This window comes from Phyllostomus hastatus, unplaced genomic scaffold (assembly GCF_019186645.2).
Source record: "Phyllostomus hastatus isolate PE091 unplaced genomic scaffold, TTU_PhHast_1.1 phas_scaffold_216, whole genome shotgun sequence".
NCBI lineage: Eukaryota > Metazoa > Chordata > Mammalia > Chiroptera > Phyllostomidae > Phyllostomus > Phyllostomus hastatus.
This window is the reverse complement of record NW_025334018.1, coordinates 20,121,912-20,145,898: the sequence shown is the minus strand read 5'-3', so window position 1 is coordinate 20,145,898 and position 23,987 is coordinate 20,121,912. Positions and strand designations below refer to the sequence as shown.

Below are 23,987 nucleotides of genomic sequence, written 5' to 3'. Positions count from 1 at the left end.
GTTCCTAAGCTTCTCTTCATTTTATTGAATTCTTTTTTCTTCATTCTTTTCTGGTTGAATGTTTCTTTCTTACTTCTGGTCCACACCATTGATTTGAGTACCGGTTTCCTTCCCATTACTGTTGGTTCTCTGTACATTTTCCTTTATTTCACTTAGTATAGCCTTCACTTTTCCCTCTATTTTGTGACTATATTCAACCAATTCTGTGAGCATCCTGATTACCAGTGTTTTGAACTGTGCACCTGATAGGTTGGCTCTCTCTTCGTTGCTTAGTTGTATTTTTTCTGGAGCTTTGATCTGTTCTTCCATGTGGGCCATTTTTTGTCTCTGTAGCCTGTTATGGTGTAAGGGGCGGAACCTTAGCTGTTCACCAGAACGGGGCATCCCACAACCGTCACTGCATTGTGACGCTGTATGTGGGGGAGGGTCCGAGAGGGAACAATGCCAGCTCTCAGCCAGCTTTCCGTCACTTTCCCCACTACCCACAAGCAAATTGGGCCCTTCTGGTGCTGAGTCTGGGTGGGTGCATCTGTGTACATTCTAGGACCCTGTGGGTCTCTCCAAAGAACTCTCCTGTGAGGCTGGGAGTTTCTCCCACTGCCGCAACCCCCACAGGTGTTTTCAGTCAGAGGTTTGAGGCTTTATTTCCCCAAGCTGGGGCCCTGGGTTGCGGGTCTGTCTCACTCCCCAGTTGTTCCTCCCAGTTTGTCTGCAAGCGAATGAGGGTCCACCCAGTCCTCCAACTGCCTCCTGGCCATGTGTCTTCCCCACCAGGCTCTGGTCTCTGCCCCTCCTGCTGGTCTGGATGAATGTGTCTTCTTGAACTCCTTGGTTGTTCGACTTCCATACAGTTGGATTTTCTGTCCGTTCTGGTTGTTTTTTGTTTTTAAATTTGTTATTGTCCTTCTTTTGGTTCTGCGAGGAGGCACAGTGTGTCTACCTACGCCTCCATCTTGGCTGGAAGTCTGTTACATCCATGTTGAACTATTTCTAATGTATATGTAATTTATTTATTATATTTGTTACATACCTCCCCTTGCTAGAAAGTGGAGTACACAGGAGTAGAGATCTCTGCCTGTTTTGTTTACTGCTGGGTTTCAGTATGTGCTCAATAAGTGTTTTTGAGTAGATTAACACTATGTAATTCAGTTATTATGATATTGATGGTTAATTGGATATTTCTCCTACAAGGCTATAATCCCCACAAGGGCAGGAATATTTTTCTGCTTTACTCAAGTACCTAGAACTGGACCTGGTACATTTTGGGTTTAAATAAATATTTAATGGGTGAATGAATAAATAAAATATTTGAGTAAGAATCAATCCATCTCTATACCCCAGTTATAGAAATATAGTTGGAAGGTATTTACTGTGCGGCTAAGCTGAAGTTTTGCATACTATCTCCTTATCTAAAGAGCTTTTTAAACAACTTTAAGATGCAATTGATATACAATGCTTTATAAGTTCAGGTTATGTAAGTGGCAGTTTGGGGACATTTACATGTTGCGATATGATTAGCGCTGCACTGTTGGCTGACACCCTGTCACATCGCACAGTTACTTCTTTTTTGTGGTGAGAACGTTTCAGAGGTAGTCTCTTAGCAACTCTGAAGTCTGTGATGCAGTGTTGTCGCCTGTGCTCACCGGGCCATGGCTCTCCAGGACTTGTTCGGCTTCAGGTTGCCAGCTGGTACCCTCAAACAATGTCCCCCCAAACTCCTCCCACCCCACCTCCGGCTTAACCGCCTCCTGTAACCACCATTCTGCTCTCTGGGTCTGCAAGTTCGGCTAAGGGAGCTTGGACAGAGAATGGATGTTAGAGGGCCTTATTCTTAGCGATTTTCAGAGCTCCCCCAAGACCGAGCCTTACCAGCTCCTCCTCCCACATCCTGTTCCAAGGACGCACCCTGAGTGGGCGCTGGCTGAACCTCCACCTCCTCAAGTTCACAGTCCTGAAGGTCATTTACAATCTTTAATAGAACTGTAAATGTTGCCTCTGCATTTTCATGTAGTATCAACGTAAGTTTAATCCTTAGTAGAAATAAGTCAGTGGTGCCCACCTTCCAAGATCAGTTACCTTGGTGGGGATTATGCATTCGTGTGTCTAAGGAAAATATAAAAGGCGTGACAGGGTGAGTGAGGCGAGAACCAAGGGACCCTCTCACCAGCCCGGTTCCTCTCGGTCTCTGCGGGCAGCAGGGCCGCCCGCTCTGCATGTGGCCCACAAAGTGCTGGTGGGTGGGCAGTTCACGGGCTGTTTGCCAGGAGGCCCCAGAGGTCAAATAGCAGCATTATAATCAGGAATAATAATTTTCTTTTCTGCAGAGTATCTCTTTCAGAGGGAAAAAAAGGTATGTTATTTGACTTCTTATTATTGCTGTAGTCATTCTGCAAGCAAGAAAACCCAAAATAAAATGTCGTCTTATGTTACCTAATTACTAGGCAAATGGGTAAAAATGATTGTTTATATATCGGTTTGGTTCTTGTGAATGTCTTCTAGTGTGGAAAAGACTGATGGGTTCACTTGGGGCACACACTTGTCTTGTCCTCATGTGCGTGATGATGATGTCATCATGGCCGCACTCACTCACTTGCCCAGCTAGTGCTTACCCACACCTGGCCGGGGGCAGGCTTTGTGCCCGGGAGAGCACAGTAGGTCCCTGGCCTCATGGAGCAAAAGACCTCGTAGGATACCCATCCTGCAAAACAACAACACACGCAGAATCCATCGTGATTTAATATGTGCTAAAGAGAGAGAAGCGAATACATGTGAAAGGCAAGCATGGGCCGTGGGCGCCTGGGCCAGTCGGCAGGCTCGCGGAAGGCTTCCCGGAGGGCGGAGTTTAAGGTGGCACCAAAGGCTACACATGAAGGTGTGAGCCTGGGGCGGAGGGTGGTTGGCGTGGGGCACAGTTGTCAGGAACATTTCCTGCCACGAAAACAGCATGCGAGAAGGCCTTGAGGTGCACAAGGGCGTGGGGCATTCTGAGAAGCAAAGGAACATCCTTCGATGAGAATGAAAGGTGAGGAAGGGTAGGAGGGGACAGAAATGGAGAGGTTCAGAGACGGCCTTGGAGGCCTTGTTCAATATTTTGGACTTCACTCTAATAACAAGAAGAAGGCTTTGAAGGATTTTTTTCCCCAAATTCACTTTTTTAATCAACTTCACTGGGGTGACATTGGTGAATAAAATGAAATGCATTTACGGTGTACAATTCTATAATACACCCTCTGCACAGCGCACCCTCTTAAAACAGAAGTAATGTTTTTACAAAACTGCCGTTGAAGGCTTGACACTACCCGACTTGAAGAGTCAGTGCAAGTCTGTAGTGATGCATGCGGCACGGTCCTGGCGAAAGGAAAGGCAAACGGGAGGATGCAGCGGAAGGGAGAGCCCGGAGACAGGCTCGGCTGACCTTTGACATGAAAGCCAAGGGAGCCAGACGGTCTCTCCGGCAGCTGGTGCTGGAGCGGCTGCACGTCCATGCGCAGAGGAAGGAACCTCGACGTGGGCCTTGCTTCCCTCGACCACAAGTAACTGAAGACGGATCGCAGGCCTGAAAGTCAAACGCAAAAAAGCTGTGAAGTCCAAGAGGGTAACGCGCAGAAAATCTAGGTGACTTTGGGTATGATGGTGGCTTTTTAGACACAACATCAAGGGCACGATCTATGGGAGAACACATTGATAAACTGGACTTCATTAAAGTGAAAAACTCCACGGCCCTGTCACGAGAATGGGAAGACTAGAATGAAGTGCACACAAAAGACGTATCAGGTGAACGACTGTTATCCAAAACACACAACAAACTCTAAAAACTCAACAGTAAGACAATGCACAGCTCAATCACAAAAGGTCCAAAGACCTGAACGAAGACCTCACCAGGGAAGACGTACCGACGGCAAGTCGGCGTATGGAAAGGTATTCCACACCCTCCATGGAAGGTGTTAGGACACGATCGGTTAAAACAACCCGGAGGTGCCCCCGCACGCCGGGTAGGAGAGCCAACACCCAGAACACCGACAACACCGCACGCTGGTGAGGATGTGAGCGGACACTTTGGAGGGCAGCCTGGCAGTTTCTTACAGACGTTCTCCCCACGTGAGCCACCGGTGGTGCTTCTCGGTGTCGACCCGCTCGGATTGCCCGGTCTGCACAAAACACCCGCCCGCAGATGCTGGCGGCAGCTTTGCTCCCGCTGGTCAAAGCTTGGGAGGCGCCAGGACGGCCTTCAGTGGCGAGTGGATGCATGCGCTGTGGAGCACCCGGACGACGGAATATTACTCCACGCCAAAAATAAGTGAGCTGCCGAGCCGTGAAAAGACACGGAAACACTAAAATGCATATTATTACGTGAATGACGCCAACCTGAAAACACTAAGCACCGTTTGATTCCAACCATTGGCCGTGCCGGGGGAGGTAAGAGTGCGGAGACCCTGAAAACACGGGTGGGTGTGAGGGGTGAGGGGTGGGCGGGGCGGGGGGATGGACAGGCAGGGCCCAGAGGGCATCTAGTTCCACGTCGTCCTGTCACAGCAGGTGCGTGTCCGGATACAGTTGTCAAAACCGTAGAATGCACAACACCCAGAGTGAGCCTCAGCGCCAGCTCTGGAGTTCGGGTGGCAGTGACGTCAGGGTAGCGTCATCGGTTGTAATGGATGGACCCCTGGGGGGGGTCCCAACATTGTGGGGATGTTGGCGTTGGGGGGAGGCTTGTGCAGGGTCAGAGGGCACACAGGATCTCCTCAACCGTCCACTCAATGTTGCTCTGAACCTGAGGCCGCTCTGAAAAAATAAAGTTTATTCATTTAAAAAAAAAATGGAATTACCAAGTTAAAGAGCAAAAGCAATAGCCCGTCTCCTCCCGGTTCTCTTGTGGAGAACGGACTCAGAGGAGCAGGTGTGGAAGCTGAAGAAACAGTGACTCAGCGAGAGGCGACCACAGCGCAGACGCAGGGCCGGGCCGCCGTGGGCAGAGAGAGACCTGGACAGGTTGGGTTTCGGTCACAGAACTGGCGGGGCCTGCCCCGGCCTGGACCATCCAGGTGACCCTGGTGACTAATGACATCGTCCTCGCAGCCCTGCGAGGAGGGAGGTCGTGAAGGGTGGCCGGGCAGCGTGGCGGCTTTGTGGGAGAGGAACCACTGCGCCCCGGTCGGGGCTGAGGCGTCTGGGGCACTGGGTTAGAGATTACCCAGGCTACTTTCACTGATTTGTTTTGACTCTGTGGTGATGGAGTTTCACTAACGCCGGCTTCTCAAAAGTGGTCTTTCCTGGGCTTTAACTTTTCATTTGCATAACCGAAGGGCTTATTTTGATGGTTTTTCAAGAATAAAAGAGACTCTGACTCAAATATGTATCACGCATCAAATTCCCCAGAAAACTGCTAGCAGTTTTGAAATGAGTTCCCCCCACTCTGTTTCCATCCCTGCGTGAGGGCTGCAAGGATTCGGGGGCCCTGTTTCAGACCGCTGGGGCTCGGGGGCTGGGCCCTCCTGCCGGCAGTCGGGGCAGGAAGGCACGGTCTCAGGACCTGGGGCCACAAGGACGCAGGCTCCCTGGGCACACACGGCCGCAGGGGAGGCCGGGGGTGGGTGGTGCTGCGCGGACGGGTTCCTCTCTCAGTTGAGCCCGTGAGCCCGTGAAGACCAGCGATTCCATATCCTCAGCAGGGTTAGCACCTGAGTCTGTGCGTCGGGTCAGCACGTAACTAAAGCCTCCTCGACGTGCTCCGTCTGCAGAGCACAGGCAGGGAAGGCGCGAGGGAAACAGGAGGGGCCGGGGAGAGAGCCGGCCCCAGATGCAGTGGGAGACTCCACGCCGTTTGACCTGAAGTCGAGCCGGTGGCGGTGAAGCCTCTTACCAAGCACCCAGCGGTTATTTTTTTGCACGCAGTGGTGAATAGCCAGTTTGACCGATTTCTTCCCCCAAGTTGACAGAACTTTTGCGGTAATTCAGCCTCCATCTCTTCTTTTCAGGGTGTTGGAGGGGCCATAGACGCTTCTGGGGAACCTTTAACCAGGGGCGTCCAGCCTGTGGCCCAGGGTGTCTATGAATGCGGCCCAACACAGGATCGTAAATTTACCTAAAACATCGTGAGATTTTGTGTGTGTGATTGTTACCATGTATTTAACGTGTGGCCCAAGAAAACTCTTCTTCTTCCAGCGTGGCCCAGAGATGCCAAAGGTCGGATCCAAGTCCTTCGATGTTTAAGGAGCAAGAAACAGCGCTGACTTTCTGTGGCTTTCCCTCACTAGCTCAGCAGGTGTTTGAGTGACCGCTGTCTCCCGGGGACCCCTCCCGGCCACCGACACAACCACTCACTTGCAGAGTTTGCACCCTGGCGGGAGCAGACACACAAACTGCACACTGAGCATGTGCTGCTGCTGCTGATGTGAGTGCTGTAACAGAGTGGAGCAGGTTTAAGGAGGTAGAGGGTAGAGAGGAAGTGTGTGTTTTCAGACCGGGGACCGACTGGCCTCTCTGAGCCGCTGACATTTTTTGATCTGAGGGCGACCTGCATGGAGGGAGGGTGTGAGCCGTCCGCGAAGAACGTTCTAGAAAGAGGAAACAGGGCGTTGAAAGGCCCGCGTGGGCACGTGATCACTTCTGAGTGCAGTTAAATAACAAGCTTCAGTGATTGTTCTTTGTGTTGCTCCAAACAGATGCTCATTTCAAATAAGCGAGACAGCCAGGAGCATGGTCACCACGTGACCTTCCAGAAGTCCTCAGTTTCCAGCGGTTTAAATTTAGCGACAGAGACAAAGCTCCAGGGGCCGGGAATTCTGGCTGATCGTGGGAACGCACCCAAGATGCTCTGTTTGTTCCCGTGCCGCCGACGATCAGCTCCCCTCCTGCGGCAGGAAGGGGATTTTTAACAATGACAAACAATGCGTTCTGTGAGAGTTAGAATGGACTGGGGAGGGTGGGGGGGGGGGGAAGGATGCAGAGCGAATGTGTTAAGATCCCGTAGGCACTTGCAAGCATTTGTTTGCTGGTCCTGAGTCGGAAGGAGAGAAGTCACAGTGACGGACGATTTTTGTCGGGAAGCAGGACCCGGAAGGCCGGTGGCCGAGTGCTGGGGATGGGCAAGGCCTTAGAGGCCCAGAGAGGGGTGGGGACTCGCCGCAGGCCCCTGGGTGGGTCCCCTGGGTGGGACCCAGGGCTCCCGCCCTCCTCACTAGGAGCTGGGCCGTCTCTGGCCGTCCAGACGCTGAGGTAGGGGGACCCCCGAACCCACAGAGTGTGCCCGTATCCGAGGCCACTCGCTCAGAGAAGCCCAGCCTGGCCACCCAGTGGGACAACGCAAGGTCACGTCGTCCTGTGTCAGTGCTCAGCGTGGGACCCATCGCCTGCTGATACGTCCTTACGTGCTCTGTGTTTGTTTCTTTACGGTCGGTCTTCCCTGCAGGGATGGGACGTCTCCTCCGCGGCTGCGGTCCCCGCCTGAAAGAAGGCCGGCTGGTCCAGAGCGGGTGCTCTGTCAGGGAAGCACCGCTGAGTGAGCACACACATCTCCACTTTTCTCTCTGCGGCCTCAGGATCGCCTTCCCCTAGTTCGTCCTGGCAGGCGGTTCTTGCTCCTTGAACAGGTGCATGAGATGGCTCTCACCCGGTCCTGCCACCCTTTCCTCGTGGGAGGCAGCCCCGCCCTCCCGTGGAGCCCACCTGCAGATGGCGGTGTGGCCTACGGGAGCCCAGACCAGCCCGAAGGAGGCTGTTCTCAGTGTGGGGTGGGCACCTGGCAGTGACAGTGACAGTGGAAGGAGGTGAGGAAGTGCATTTAGAAGCTCCTTCAGCGGACGCAGTTGGTGGCCAATTTGACACGGGCGATGAGAAGGGGTGGCCCGAATGGGGTCTCAGGTCTAGTCTCACTGAGGAGCGGAGGGGAGACACCACGGAGGGGTGTGTGACGGCCACAGGCCCCGTGGGCCTGAGAAGGGAAGGGCAGAAACCACGCGGTGGCCTCGGAGGTTCCGATCTTGGGGCGCGTGCGATACACGCAGAGGCGGGTCTGCAGGGGCTCTTCGGGCTGAGGCTGGAGGGCGGGGGAAAGCACAGAGCTGAGATGCAAGTGCAGGGCGTCTGCACACCGCGACTAGAAGGCCCTCGGAGCAGGTGAGAAAACCAGCGGGGGGTGAGCGGATAGGACGGCAGACGGGGACGTGGCCTTAGAGAGGCAGTGCGCACAGTGGGAGAGCGGGCACGTGGGCCAAGCTACTGAAGCTTCCTGAGCCTCGGTTTCTTCACCTGTAGAATGGGCAATAGGACCCCGCTTGTAGAATTGTAGAGATAAACAAATTACATACCACATGCTCATTTAGGACAGTGCCTGGCACTTAACGTAAGCTGTGTCATTATTTCCACTCTAGAACAGGGTATTTAAGATAATACAGAAGAGAAGTTGGTTAAGGGTGTGGAGAAAGTGCCATCTGAGGGAGAAGGCAGTGCGTGCTGGGGCGGGGTGACGGAAGAGCAGAGGGCCGAGTTCTGAGTTTCAACTAGGCGTAGTCAACAGCGTCAACTATTACAGAAAGCTCCCGGAAAGGGGACCGAGGAGCCCCTGGCTCAGCTGGTCAGGGAGTCATGGCGTCCTTAGAAAGGTCAAGTTCAAGAGAACCAGTTGCAGCATAAGCAGCCTGCCTGGGTGTAGGAGAAATATGGAAATGACCTCAGTTCAGAGATGGTGCATTGAACACTTTCACTTCCTCTCGCCCCACGCGTCACACACAATAGTGAAGAGATTCTTGTTGTTTGTTTGCTTAAACAAAGAAAGAAAAGGCAAGAAGTGGCAGCAACAGCATTTTGGAAACTGAAAAGCAGAGGGATGAGACTTAATGGTGTTAGTGGAGTTAAGAAAGCTGAAGACTAGGTCGAGGTGGGGGTGCCCAGGCGCAGGCCGAGTCGCTGCACAGAACCCCGGGCGGGCCTGGCACTGGGAGCTTTAGGTCCATCTGACAGTGGGGTTGAAAGTTAGGGTGACAATGAAGCCTGCATTAGAAGCGGTGAGACTCCTTCCCTCTCCGCGCCACGCCCCACCAGGACCTGGCCCAGCCCTGTCTCTCCCACACTGGGTAGAAGACAGGGTGACCACCGAGGCCAAAACGGGAGGGTGCATTGGAAGTCCACGGCGCAGGGTGGCAGAGCCCGGCTCCGCCCCCTCACTGTCCTCCCAGGATGCTGCAGCCGAGTCCGAATCTTCTGGAAAGGAGAGTGCAGATTTTTTTCTTCTGGATAAATGAATATCCAAAAAGAAAAAGACCCTAAAGATACTGATGGTCAAGGGTCCTTGTAGGTTGGCTTGTAATAGTACAAAGTAGCCATGGCACATAGCTTTTTGTTTTAGTTTTTCATAACCCTGACTGGGGATTGAACCCACAACCTTGGTGAGTTGGGACGACACTCCAACCTACCTAGCTACCTGCCCAGGGTGGCATATCCTTTTCAAAGCGATCTAAATGTAGCCCAAAGTTGACTTCCCCTCAGCCAGATTCCAAAAATGCCTAGAGTGACTCCAAAATCATGACCACACAGAGGACACTTCCTGTTGGGAAGACAGTCATTGCTGCCAACTGTGGTTCAAATAACTTACTTCTAATGTTTCCATCACTGCGGGGGCATCTTGTTAGGCCCCTTTCAGGACCTGGGACACGACACTCGGAAGCTTCCGCTACACCAGCTTCCAGGTTCATTTGCCTCTCACAGTAGCGATGCCATTTTGGAAAACAAATGAATGTTTAATTGAGAATTAAAAGTGGGATAACAGAAAGTAAGGTATTCATTGAAGAGTTGAAAGATAAAGTTAACAAATCTCCCAGAAGTCAGAAAAAGTTAAAGGCATAGAAAATAAAAGTAAATACATGTGAGGGAATTTAAAAATCAGCCCAGATGGTCCATAATCCACATGGGGGGTAGTTTCAGAATGACAGGATGGAAAACCAGAGAAGATGAACTTATTGGAGACATAATTTCCAGAGATTTCCACACCAAAAAGGGTCCTTGTCTGTCTAGGACAAAGCTTGGAAAAGCAAGGCGTCTCAGAGCGCAGTCCTGCCCGCTGTGGAGAAAGAAGAGTTAAGAAATCTGGAGAAGGAAAAAGGAGTCACGTGCGGAGCTGTGGAATCAGACAGAGTAGCTTTAGACCTTTCATCGGGGGCCCCGGTGTTAAAAGGCAAGGCAGCAGTGCATTCCAATTTCTCAGGGAAAGTTTCAACCTATAACTCTACCTCCAGCCAAAAATATTATTAGTCGAGTGGAAACACTGGAGCTTGACAACATCAGACATGCGAAGATTTAGGAAGTTTATTAACACAAGCAGTGTCCTCTTAAGGATGAGTGAGTTTAATCCTTCCACATGGCAGAGAATCTACAGGTGCTGTTGAACACTGGTAACCAAGGAAAAGAGATCTGAAATACGAGACTTAGAGCCTTTTGGGAAGGTCCAAGGGCCAGGGGGCCCCTGAGGACAGACGGTCTTCCCTGCAAGCTTTGTGCTATTTGATTTTGTTAACCGTGTGCACGTATTAATTTTACTAACAATAATTTAATTTGAAAATGGGAAAGGAAGTGGATGGAAAGATGGAAAGTGGATAATGAAGCGACGACTGTGACAGAGTCAGGGACGGAGGCGTGGGAGGAAGGGGAAGCCCTTTGTCCCTACTGCAGAGGGTTCTTCACACCCACGGAGCTCTGTGTCCCTCCCCGGGGCGGCCGGAGGGAGATGCCAGCACGCCATTGAGGGACGAGGACACCGGGGCGCAAAGGAGTTCAGGGAGCTCGCTCCAAGTCACGTGGCCGGGAGCCGGCAGCGCGAGGGCTGATCCCAAGCCCGTCTGCCCCACCAGGCAGTTCAAATGCTGGCAAATAAGAGAAGGGAGATCTCTACGGGGACCTAGGACACGAGGAAGACAGTGAGTTTTTGATCGAGGAAAACACACAAATGTTAATGTGAGTTGGAGGAAAAGAGTCACCAGAGGCCAGGCACGGACACCACAGGAGAGCGCTGGAAGCACCGGTGTGAGTCTTAGAAAGCTGTGTGTGTGGCAGGTGGGGGGGGGGGCGGGCGCGGTGCGCAGCCCGTGGCCATGGGCCAGAGTCTGCGCTGGGAAGCAGCAGCCCCGTGGAGGGAGGTCACTGCCGAGCTGGAGCGGGGGAAGCTCGCTGAATCAGTGGTGGTGGTGTCTCCAGGAGGCAGGACGCTGGTTCTTCTGTAAAACACTGAGGAAGGGGGCTGGGCTCCTTCCCGGGGAGGCGGGAGCAGAGGAAGCTGAAGAGTGACTGGCACACTTAGGAAAGCGAGGAGGGTTGCTGGACTTCTCGAATAAAATGACAGCTCTCCCCACTGCATCGAACTGCACTTCAGCAACCGATGATCGTTTTTTTCTTTTGTTTTAGTACATGTTCCAAATGTTGGATGGTACTTCCTCTGGCGAGAGCCTCAAAGAGAGAGACTGAGCCTGCATAAAGAACAGCCCAGCTGCTCTGATGCCCAGAATTCGGAGTAGGGCCCCCTCAGTGTGATCTGGTCCCCCTCAGTGTGACCTGGTCCCCTGAGGGGACAATGTGACCCCTCAATGTAACCTGGGTGCTGTGGGCAGTCAGGCAGGAACGTGGGCACGGCTTCCGGGCAGCGTCGGAGAGGGGGCCCGGCCGGCAGCTGGGAGAGAGCCTGAGGAAGCAGTTCTCAGTGGCTCTCCCGAGAGTAATGATGCCACCCTGATGGGCACGTGTCATCAAGCATTTGTCCAAACCCACAGAAGGCTCAAGGTCAAGAGTGAGCCCCAAGGTGAGCCTCGGACTCTGGGTGACGCTGATGTGACCCTGTAGGTCGGTTGGTTGTGACAAGTGCACCAGGCTGCTAGCGAGGGATGTTGACAGCGGGGAGGCCGTGTCCGGCAGGGGCAGAGAGCACGTGGAGAACCACCTCTGTACCTGCCACTCAACTGTGCTGCGGACCTACAACTTAAAAAAAAAAAGTCGTACTAATAAAAACATGGTGAAAATGACGCTTATAAAACATTCCAGCCAAAAGATGATGCTTCGTGGTGAAAAGCAAAGGGACATTCATTAGCACGCTTTTGCTGCAAGTTTTGCGTAACAGATTTTCAGTCAGGGGGTCCTTTTAAAGTCGTTCTAAAAGGCATTCACTCGCGTATCTTGGGACCCATTTCGTAGACACGTGTCGGCGGGACATTAGTACCCATCCTACACTTGAAAGCTATCGTTCTGTCCCCCTTTCTGTTCCTTTGCCGTTTGTTTATCGGCCGAAGCCTGGTGACCCGGGAGCCTGGCCTCCGCAGTGTTTCAGTTTTGGAGCCCGGCTCTGCCGCTCGCTAGCTGGGATGGAAGCCTCATGAGGGGGCAGTTCCCTCAATGAAATCAGGAACGAAAGGGCTCTTGGCAGCGCTGCGGTGTTAGATTAGATAATCAGACCCACCTGACACCGGCCGGGTGTGCATGTGGCGCCCTTGAAGAACTTTTCAGCTAGTGGGTGGGGTGGAGTTTGACACGTCCCCACGTTGCCGGTGCTGGGCTGACACCTTTTTTGAAAATGAAACACGCCCTCAAACCCAATCAGCGCAGTTCCTTCAGCGTCTAGAGGACCCCTGCTTTGTTTCTAGGTTTCGTGCAAGGTGCTGTTGAATTTGTGGGTAAGGGCTCAACGGTTGAGGAAGGCTTTCAGGGAGCTGTGAATTAACTCACACTTGGCTTTTTCTTTTGCAAACTCATGAAATCCCAGACGCTGGGGGTCTGTTGTTGATTCATGCAGCCCGTTCTGAGTCATTCAGGTACAGGGCGTGCCTGTCAGGGGAAACTGCACAGCAGAGTTTTGCCCTCGCATCTGCAGGGATGAAAGGCCGGTGTCGACCAGGCCCTGGGTGGGACTGTCTCGCAGCAGCGGGGCAGGGCAGGGCGGGAGGGCCTGGAGCTGGTCACACAGCCGGAGCTGACCAAGGCCAGTGCCTCTCACGCTCAGGTTCAGAAGGGGCATCTAAGTGGCAGAAAAGTGGGCGAGGTGCGTGCCCTGACATTTGGGAACGCCTTCCCACCAGAAAGGGAAAGGGCACCAGCCCCAAACCGGGCCCCCGGGGCTCTTCCCCTTCGGAACTTCCTGAGCTGCCCGCGCTGGCCAAGCAGCTGCCTGCCCACCTCCGGAGAGGCCTCTCAGCGTCGGCCAGAATCTGGGGCACCCTAACCGGCCTGGCGCTCAGCCGTGGGGGGGGAACCCCCAGCAGCAGCTTGCCTGACCGCCGCTGGCCCATCTCACCCTGCGCCCCGGGAAAGCCACTTTCTGGCCCGTGGACCTCAAGTTTCGAGACAGCGTTGGGATGGGGGTGGGAGTGGAGGTGAGAAGTGGAGGCACGTCCCGGGGGTCCCTTCCCCGGTCCCTCACCTCCCAGGCCTCCCGTAGCCGCTTCTCAGCCTGTTCCCCGGAGCGCGGCCGGGGTCCCGTTTCCCGCGACTGCGACTGCGCAGCAGCGGCCCGCGGCGCCGGGCCGCGATCTCAGGACACCGAACCCCCAAGAGCTGCGGGGGCGGGGGCCAGAGAGGCGAGCTTCGAGATGCCGGCGGTCTTCTGAGCCCCAGGACTTCTCCGGGGGCGAAAAAAGTTCCCAAAGGCCTTCCACCTCCGCTCCTCCCCAAGGCTCGGGAGAGTGGTCTGCAGCGCTGGAGCCACTGCCAGCCGGGCGTGGGCGCGACTTATAATTAGAACCCAGGGGGCACCAGGCTCCGCCCCTTCTGTTGTGTGTTTTTTTCTTCTTTCTGGTGGTTGTTGGGGGAGGGGCACTTCTGCCCCACACCTTGCCTGGACGGTGCAGCCGACTCGGGCAGTGGGTGCGGGAGATTGGGGCAGAAGCTCTCCCAGGTCCTTCCCAAGGGGCCCGCCCCCTTGGGCTGGCGCTCCGCCCCCTCCGCTACGGCGCCCAGGCGGGCCAATGGGGAGGGCGGTTGGGGAGGAGGGGACCCCGACTCCACAAGTGCCGAGCGCCGCTGTCAGGCGCGGGCAGCAGCAAGATGACGGGCGAGCAGCGCGGACCCACAGCTCTCCGAGTGCCACTCCATCCCGCCTGAGCGAGGTAGGGGCGCGGGGCGGAGGCCCGGGCTGGGGGCGCTGCGTGGCTGGAGGGCTTCGGGGGTCCCAAACGCACTGTTAGATCGGAACCAAGCAAAACAAAAACTTTCCGAGCACCCATCGCTGGGCGATGAAAACGTACCATTCTGGGCAACGGAGGAACCCGGCACGGTCGGGTTGCTCTTGGGCACTGGTGATTTATGGAGTTTGGAAAAGGGTCAAGTCCCAATGGTAGAACCGACTGGCGGTAGGAGGTAGTGGAAGCTGCGCTTGGCCGGAGGGGAAGGAGGGAAGGCGCTTATTTCTGGAAATCCTAAAGACAAAGAATATTGGGGGAGGAGGGGTTAGGGCTGAGACTCGCACTTGCGGGCCGGCGGAGCTCGCGGCGCCAGAGCTTCTGCTGTCCCGGGATGGGTGGGAGCGCCCTCACCCCCATTCCTCCACTTCGACCCCACTGCCGCCGCCGCACCTGGCACCACCTAAACAACTTACAAGTAGACCTCTGCTAACGAAGGCCACAGCCAGGTCCCTCCACACTTTGTAGAGCTCTGCGGGGGAGGCGACGTGCTGGGGGAGGGCGGCAAATGGAACTGCTCCGGGCAGCTCTCCTGTGAGTTTCTGCAGGGCAGCTTTGCGCTGGGCGTCAGGAATGCAGAGACATGCATTGTTGGGGGGTGAGGGAGGGGGGCGCGGGGAGGATAGCTTCTCTGTGTCGGCGATAGCCACGTTAACTAAAAATACTCCTCATACAATCAAGGAGTTTCCAAAACTGAGGGGGTTTATTACAGTCTCTCACAAATGGTTTTTGCCGGGCTGCTGTAGATAGATGTTCTTGCATTGGGGATGAGAAAAAGAAGAAAGGAAGGGCAGTTGCCCGGCGGTTCCTGTTTATCTCTAGGCCAGAGCAGGCTCGGCCACCCAGAGCAAGAAGCGCCCTCGAACCCCAGACACACCTGCTGTGGAGTTATTAATAGAGCCCCAACATGTTTTAGCTGTCAAATGACTTTCACGCCTGTCTCATTTCTGGCAGGACAGTTAGGAGAGGTTTCTGGTCTCCCTGAGCCGGATGGCAGCGGTGTGCAGAGATGTGCGCCCCCACCTCATTGGAGCGGTGGGGTCTCCTCCTAGAAGCCTGGGAATGCTGCTGGCCGGGTGGGGGGAGGAGAGGGAGAGGGAGGGAGTGGGGTCGGAGGGTCTCGTTTCTCCATTTTTCCCATTTTCTTTGGAGTGGACGTGACCCCAGGGAGAGTTTTTGTCAGGTTGGAGTTTTCAGTTGGGGCGAGTTTTGGTTGGTGGTCATTCTCCTAATCTTTCGTCCCCTTCTTCCTTTTTCCTATTTTTAAAACCATTTCTTTTTTGCAAGAGATAAGAATGTGATTATTTAAAAAAAAAAAATCCCTCTCCCCGCGCCCTCCCTCCCCACGTTTCCTTAAAGCAAGTCCACGAAGCTGGAGCAGTGCCCTTAGCTCGGGTGGATTGTGCCAGTGTGCTGTGGCTTTTTTCCCTGACTCGGACTCTCTTTGTAACTCGTTTAAGGCTGCGGTTCCCGAGACCTCTGCAGCCCAGATCCTCGGGAAGCCTGGATCTCCCCCGCTGAAGCACCGACGGCCAGCAGCAGGCTCTCTCTCCGCCTCGCCCTGCCCTCTAGCGTTCTCGGTGGAGCACTGCCACCCGGGCGCCTGGGGACGCGGAGCGCAGCATGGGGCCCACCGGCTCGCCGCTGGTCAAGGCCCTCCGCCGCTCGGTCTCCGACTACGTCAACTATGACGTCATCGTCCGGCATTACAACTACACGGGAAAGCTGAAACTTGGAGCAGAGGAGAGCGGCCTCAAGGTGACCTCGGTGGTGTTCATTCTCATCTGCAGCTTCATCATCGTGGAGAACATCTTCGTCCTGCTGACCATCTGGAAAACCAAGAAGTTCCACCGGCCCATGTACTATTTCATCGGCAACCTGGCCCTCTCAGACCTGCTGGCCGGGGTGGCCTACGTCATCAACCTGCTCTTCTCCGGGGCCAACACCTACAAGCTGACGCCCGTTCAGTGGTTCCTGCGGGAGGGGAGCATGTTCGTGGCCCTGTCCGCGTCCGTGTTCAGCCTGCTGGCCATCGCCATCGAGCGCTACATCACCATGCTGAAGATGAAGCTGCACAACGACAGCAACAGCTGCCGCTCCTTCCTGCTCATCAGCGCCTGCTGGGTCATCTCGCTGGTGCTGGGCGGCCTGCCGCTCATGGGCTGGAACTGCGTGGGCGCGCTGCCCGGCTGCTCCACCGTGCTGCCGCTCTACCACAAGCACTATATCCTCTTCTGCACCACGGTCTTCACCGTGCTGCTGCTCTCCATCGTCATCCTCTACTGCAGGATCTACTCGCTGGTCCGGACTCGCAGCCGCCGCCTCACCTTCCGCAAGAACGCGTCCAAGACCAGCCGCAGCTCGGAGAAGTCGCTGGCGCTGCTCAAGACGGTGATCATCGTGCTGAGCGTCTTCATCGCCTGCTGGGCGCCGCTGTTCATCCTGCTTCTGCTGGATGTGGGCTGCAAGGTGAACACCTGCGACATCCTCTTCAAGGCGGAGTACTTCCTCGTGCTGGCGGTGCTCAACTCGGGCACCAACCCCATCATCTACACCTTGACCAACAAGGAGATGCGCCGCGCCTTCATCCGGATCCTGTCCTGCTGCAAGTGGCCCCGTGGGGAGGCGGCGGGCAAGTTCAAGCGCCCCATCGTCGCCGGCGTGGAATTCAGCCGCAGCAAGTCGGACAACTCGTCCCACCCCCAGAAGGACGATGGGGACAACCCGGAGACCATCATGTCCTCTGGGAACGTCAACTCTTCTTCCTAACGCCGGAAGCTGCTGACCCGTGGGGAGTGTTCTTTCTTGCATGGTCGCCCACCACCCAGGGTTTGGGAAACGTCTCTGTGCCTCAGTGCTGCGGGGGAGGAGCTGCGGAGCCAGGGAGGGTGGGAGAGGAAGACGCGCCTGCCCACCTGCCTGCCTGCCTGCCTGCCTGCCGGGTGGGGTCCTGGGTACAGTCAGTCCTGTGAACAATGCACTGGGGAAGGGTGGAGAGCAGGTCCGAGCCCAGGAGTCTGTTTCCTCCCCGCACCGGAGCCTTGATTTTGCACTGAGCCAAAGGTCTAGCCTTGTCACATGCCCCAAGGGGCTCCCTTGGCCCTCCTCAAAGACCAAGGGCCCCTTGTGGGAGTGGCCGTCTGGAGCTTTGAAGAGGAGATGTCACCTTTCACTTCAGTTTCCAGCCACGTGAGTGTGCGCCCTTCTGCTTCTCTGGCAATGCTCCAGAGCCCACCCTCCCTTCCCCTTCCCCTTCCCCTACCTGGCGGCCGGTGGGGCCCCGGGGGTGTGGCACGGCCCGTTTCTCCAGCGTCCACAGCTGATGGGCGGAGTCCAGGAGGCAGACTCAGAGGGGACAGTTTGCCGTGTCTGGCAGTTTCATTTGCTGAGGCCAAAGTTTCCACGAAACCTGGATCTGTTTTTTTGGAATTTGGTTGTAGTCACTTTGATGTTTTTGTGGACATCTGTACAATGGAATGTGTCACAGTACCCTGCCCTTGTGGCTGGAATCTGCCCAGGGAAGCCCAGCTCATCGAAACGGTATCAGCCAGGGTCCCGGGCGTCCTGGGAGAAACAAAGGCACAAAACATGGTGAAAAGGGACCGAGGGGCGGACTTGGTGAACTGAGAGGGATTCGCTGATGAGTTCGCCTCATGCCTGCCACATCCGTCTTTGGCACTTTCGTTGATGTTGTCATTTCAGAGTGTGGTGTGGGTCACTGCAATGGGACGGTTGGATTTGGCTGTGTTCCAAGCGTTTTTCATGATCTTTGAATGTATTTGTTTCAGCATTTCATTGGGTTTTTCTAACCTGTGTTAACACCAGTGAATGTGTACTTCTAAAGAAAGGATCATCACCCTTTTTGTGCCCTTTAAAGCATTACTTTAACTGACGGGGACACGAGGAATTTTCCAACTCATTCCATAGTTCATGGAACAGGAGTGTAAATGTTACAAAGAATAAAAATACATTGCTGTTTGTTTAGAATGGTTTTCAGTGCAATTAAACCAAGAAATGTCTTTTTTAAAAAAAAGTATTTAATAGGTTTCTGACTTTTGTGGATCATTTTGCACATAGCTTTATCAACTTTTAAACATTAATAAACTGATTTTTTAAAAGAGTCCTTTGTGAAGAGTATTTTAAAAATAATGATCAAGAACTTCTATTTCATTCCGTGGCTCCTTAGAATCAAAGTCAGGGGCAAATGCCTGTTACTGTTTAAATGATTTTTATCTTAACAAACCAGGCTATAAAAAAAAAAACGTGTCCTGGCTGGTGTGGCTCAGTGGACTGCGCACCGGCCTGTGAACCAAAGGTCTGCCGGTTCAATTCCCAGTCAGGGCACATGCCTGGGTTGCGGGCCAGGTCCCTGGTATGTGTGGCGCGTGAGAGGCAACCACACATTGACATTTCTGTGCCTCTCTTTCCCCCTCCCTGCCCCTCCCTCTGAAAATAAATAAATAAAATCTTTAAAAACACTTTAAAGCATGTGGTTTGTTTAAAAAAACCACCCTTTCAGGAAGAGAAACTTCAATATGTGAACCTGAGCGCAGCAAAGAGTGAAAACCACCTCCCTCTGAATACCGCACAGCAGGGAGATGTAAATCTTCGACTCGAATATGGCTTCCACGCCAAGCTAAATTTGGTCCGGTAATTCGGTCCCAAAACATGGGTTTTTAAAGAATTAACACAGAACAGTGTGGTGGTAAACCTAATGTAAATTTTTAAATGATGACACTCAGTGGTCAGCTCAAACGCATCAACAAAAGCTTGCATTCTTGGCTTCCTACCAGCCTGCTGGGGCAGTGGGGATGTGGACCCATACGACAGATAACAGCGAGTCACTTAATTTTTCAAGACGCTGCCTTGGTCTCTCCCAGTCTACCCCCCGAACTTTCTGGAGCTCCGCAGTGTCCCCTGAAGCAGCGAGTTGTAGCGTCAGGCTGAGTGGAAGTCACTTTCTGTCTGCAAATGTCCAATTCATAGTAGCTGCAAGCCCGTCACATCTGCAGCCACTAATTTCTCCAACCCTGAAACAAGGGCAAGCGTCCTTTACAAGCAAAACAGAATCCTTGCCCTCGTTACCGCTCATGGTGTGGTCATCTTCACCGGGGGGCCGAATGGAAGCGTTTTGGCGTGCCCGGCCCTCCGGTGCGATTGTTTTTCAGAACGTGTGCTTCCCAGTGTCGGTGGCGAGTGTGCACAGGACACAGTTGGGACGTGAAGATAAACCTCACGTAAGAGGGTGGATGTCATTTCTGGGTAAGGTTAACTGTGGGAAACAGAAGTGTGCTCACTCAGGAAGGCCTGGGTCGCAACCCCCGGCTTCCTGAAGGAAATGCCGAGAATGCTCCCGAGACAAAAGGCTGGAAGCGGGCTGGAAGGCCTGCCCATCTGTCTGTCTGCCGGGGTGGGCGGCGTGAGCTCACGCCACCCTCACTTCCTAGAGCTCTCATTCCACAGCCAGGCCTCCTGGCGAAGCCAGTCCGTCTGGGGGCTCAGGGAGACGATAAGGGGGTCCTGCCCCGGGAAGTGGCTTTCTAAACACCACAGCGGGACTCGCTCATCCTGGGGGAGATGCGGCAGGGCAGCTGGCCTTGGTGGGGAGGGGGCTGGGCGCCAGGGAGGACGGCCTCACTTGCCTATTCGGGAGCACAGGGTCCAGCCATGAGATACGCTTTTTTCCTGGAAACTGCAGGCCGTGCATTTCATTCCGAGAAAGCCGGGCCGTCACGGACGGTTTTCCAAGGCGGGGGTGGGACAGACCCCCGGTTCCAGTCAGGGCACCGTGGCTGGGGGGAGGGGCATCGTGGTTGCACCCCAGTGTGAGCGAGCGTCTGGGTTTAATTCAGTATGTTCTGAGCATCGGAGATGGGAAAAGGAAACAAACAAAACCCCAGTAACTGTATGTTTATACTGAAATAAATCAACTTTTGATTAAAACACGTAGAATTTTAAACAGTCTGCGCAACACTCGACATATTCCTTTTTTTATTTTGAGATTTTATTTATTTACTTTTAGAGAGAGGGGAGGGAGGGAGAAAGAGAAGGAGGAAAACATCGGTGTGCAAGAAAAACATCAATTGCTTGCTTCTCATATGTCCCCAGCTGGAGACCTGGCCCACAACCCATGCGCGTGCCCTGACTGGGAATCAACCCAGCAACCTTACGGTTCACAGGCTGATGCTCAGCCCACTGAGCCACGCCACGCGAGGGCTTGACAGATCCTTGTAAAAAAGTACCATTGGCTCATCAATATTTAGCAGAGTTACAAAATGACATCAAATAATACCTTATTTCCAACCATATCAAGTCTGATTATAACTTTACAGAAACTTCAAATAAAAATCTCCTTGCCCTGAAGCCCTGGCTGGTGTAGCTCAGTGGATTGAACACAGGCTGCAAACCAAAGGGTCACCGGTTCGATTTCTAGTCAGGGCATACGACTGGGTTGCAGGCTAGGTCCCCAGTGGGGGCATGCGAGATGCAACCACACACAGATGTTTCTCTCCCTCTGTCTCCTTCCTTTCCCCTCTGTTTAAAAATAAATACATAAAAATCTTCAAAATCTTCTTGTCCTGTGGCTCAGTGGGTGGGGCATCCTTCCGCAAACCAAAAGGCTGCTGGTTCAATTCCCATTCAGCGCGAGTGCCTGGGTTGCAGGTTTGGTCCCTGATCAGGGCGCTCGTGAGATGTGACTAATTGCTGTTTCTCTCTCACATCGATGTTTCTCTCCCTCCCTCCCCCTCTCTCTAGAAATAAAGTCTTTTTAAAAAATCTTGTTTTCGAGTATGATAAGTAGAAAAATTACTTTCACTTGAGCCACTATTATTAGAAATTCATACTTTCGTAGTAGTGGGAATTTTGCATTCATGCTAACTACATACTGGATTCTATTTTAGTAACATCAGCACTTGGGTTGTGATTTATGGCATCTCTCCTTTTCCCCTCAGAAGGGGAAAGTCTTGTAAAGATTTTGGTTTTAGTTTTCTTCAGCTTGGGCTAATTTCTGCCCTGGAAATGGCCTGTGTTAAGGATGCGCCCAAGGCCACGGTCCTCCTGTAGTGCTTCTAACCTTGACTGTGCTTTGGGGTGACTGCACCTCCTCGCGCCTCCATTCAGTGCATCCCTGGGACCCCCCGGGTTCGCCAGGCAGTGGCGAGTGCAGCTCCGTTGGGAGCCACGCCCTGAAGTGCCGCTTCAGAAGGACGGCGGGCTCCCCTGGGTGAACCCTCCGAAGCGAGGACTGGACGTTTAAGTGAACCTAAATATTAGCAACGGCGTTTCCGACTGAGACACGAGGGATAATACTCAAGCGACACATGAAAATGTTCTCACTGTAAACCAAAGATTTGACCTTATAGATAGTCACTGGCTCACAGGTTAATCCACGGTACTGGCGCTGATGAGTCTGTATGATCTCCATGTGAGGTTGAGCTCCTGCTTTTTCAGTCTTGCTCGCTGCTGCACACTCAGCTGGAAAGGTGTTTGCTGAGGACATCTAACTGTTTAGAGACCAAACTGCACTGGTCTCGTTTGTCTCCCAACTAATTAGAGCCAATGAGATATGTCTATATTGGTCTAACTAAGTTTTAAACATTCTGAGCAAGGACTCACGAGTATCCAAAAGAAACCTTTATGTAGGATCTTTTATTCTTTCCCTGTGGGCACCTTAAGTTCTGATGAAGAATCATAGTAAATTGCATCATTTCCCCCACCCTACCTTCCTGCTTTTTTGATGTGTGCTGCATGTGGTCCAAAAAAAAAAAAAAAAAGGGACTCAGAATATCCTTCTATGTACACTCTGGCTTTCACTGCCGACTTACTGAGTGGGTAGAGTCACCTTGCGGAACACCTTAGCAAGCAACGCCCACTTGAGTCAGGCAAAACCTCTCTATCTACAAGGAACAAGGATTTGGACCCAGTGGTTGGAGGAGCTAGGAGAGCCAGGAAGAGCACAACTCTGAGTGAGGGTGAGACCTCCTTTAATCCAGTCTTTTCTCAGCCCTTGAGCAGAGCTGGGGCCGAGAGCAAGCTTGGTTCCCAATGAAGAGAGCGCCCCTGATACATCCTGTGTCCCCTGTGCTTGCTCCTTGGATTCTGCCTTTCAAGCGATTCCTATTTCTCCCACACTCTCCTTTTTATCCTTTTGAGGACTGAGGATTAAAAATCAGAGTTAGCTCTGTGTAGATCCAGAGCCAAGTGTGCATTGCTGATGTGATCAGGAATTGCTTACATCTTGTTTTACTGAAGCGCCTTCCTGTGACCAGCCACCAGCCTCTGTGTGCACAGCGGGTCAATCTCATGGTGAGTGCACGCTGTGGAATACTAGTCAGCAATCAAAATGGAACCACGAGCGCTGCTCGCTGCCCCTCGCCCAAATCTCAAAGCCTTAAGTTGAGCTCAGAAAGCTGGCGCACCGCATGATTCCACCTGGGTGAGGCCCAAGGGTGGACGAAACTGGTCTATTGGCAGCAGCCAGAAGCGTGGTTGCCTGGGGGGGAGGATCAACTGCAGGGGAAGACAAGGGAACTTTTTAGATGGTTAGCAATGTTTTACATCTTCATGTTTTAGGGTGTTGTTTACTTGGGTATATATACATGTGTCTGAACTTCTCCAACAATATTTTTAGGGACCCGTGAAATTAAAAAAAAAAATCAGTGTGGTGGACTTCCACTTTTGAGCCTGAGGACTATTTGGGACTTTCCCCGTGAAATGATCGAGCAAGGTCGCCAAGAGCTCAGTAGAGTGGGAGCCCAATCCCAATGTGTCTCACAGAGGGGACAGGCACATTTCAAGTGTCCCCTGAGGCCCCTCAACCAGAACACGAAAGCGCTCAGTCATTGAGACCCGATGACGCTCTCGCTGCTTCTACAGGGCAACACTTTGCGCTCAGAAAGATTTCGGTGTCCGCGGGTGTGGGGGTGGGGGTGGGGGTGGGGGAGTCTTGGGGGTTGTGATGCGGCCTCAGTCTTAGCGATCCATGGTGGATTGTAACGCCGGCACGCAGACGGGGGTGGGGGTCAGGTCCCCACCCGTTTCTTACCACCTGAGCTAATGTAGGAAAGGTCAGGTGATAACACGCATGTGGGGGCAATGCTGCCTTGCTAAACGGTGCTGGGCAGAGACGGGAGACCAGGAAGGCAGGCTTGTGCTCTTGAGGGTGGCGTAAGCTTTTGTGACGGGACAGCTTGTCTCCCAGGCTCAGCCGGGTCAGTGGGCTCCTTCCTGCACGCAGCCCGCGGAGTCGCTGCAGAAGTGCCGTGGGCGCTGTGGCGTGCTGGCGCCCACAGATTAGGAAAACTAGACGGGGTGCAGGGGCGAGGAGTGTCTTATCTACTTCCCTCCAGCGCCAATCCCATTATCATTCCACCTTTCTGCTTCTTGTTGATACCGGCACAGAAAGAACGGCCCTAGGGGAAGCCCTGGCTGGCTCCTGCTCCCTGCTCCCACTCCTCCTGCTGGGTGCACCCAGCGTTCACCCATCTGCTGCCGGATGCTTGCCCCGGGCCGTGCGTTTGCTGGTCCTTGTCTTCACAGACGCCGAGGACCGACGCCTTCCCGGGCTCTGGCCCTGCGGGGACTCCTCGCCTTTGGGGTCCGGAGAGCCTGTTGTTGATGTAAGCGTGTCCAAGCCGGTGAGGGACTTTTCAATACGAGTCTATGGGAGCCCAGACGGATGACAATAGCGGGGAAATGAGATTGCCAAGTGCCCCGGAGAATACCAGGGTTGCAGTTTCTTTTGTGCGCGTGATACCCAGGAGGGAAGATGAAGGAAGGCGACCTGAAAGTGGGAGGAAGCCAGGCAGGCAGGGGATTGCAGGAGAGTTACCTGGATTA

General features: G+C 53.7%; 1 protein-coding gene across 1 annotated transcript; it reads left to right on the top strand.

The window, feature by feature from the left end:
• The first annotated feature begins 13,926 nt into the window (after nt 1–13,926).
• S1PR1 (sphingosine-1-phosphate receptor 1) lies at nt 13,927–18,265 on the top strand. Its single transcript, XM_045817101.1, has 2 exons — nt 13,927–14,075; nt 15,608–18,265. Exon 2 carries the CDS (start codon nt 15,771–15,773, stop codon nt 16,914–16,916), a length of 1,146 nt encoding a protein of 381 aa, XP_045673057.1. The 5' UTR covers nt 13,927–14,075; nt 15,608–15,770; the 3' UTR covers nt 16,917–18,265.
• Nucleotides 18,266–23,987: the final 5,722 nt, after the last annotated feature.

Bases quoted from the DNA above. Each gene is read 5' to 3' on its own strand.
- S1PR1 (XM_045817101.1), top strand. From the start codon at position 15,771: ATGGGGCCCACCGGCTCGCCGCTGGTCAAGGCCCTCCGCCGCTCGGTC.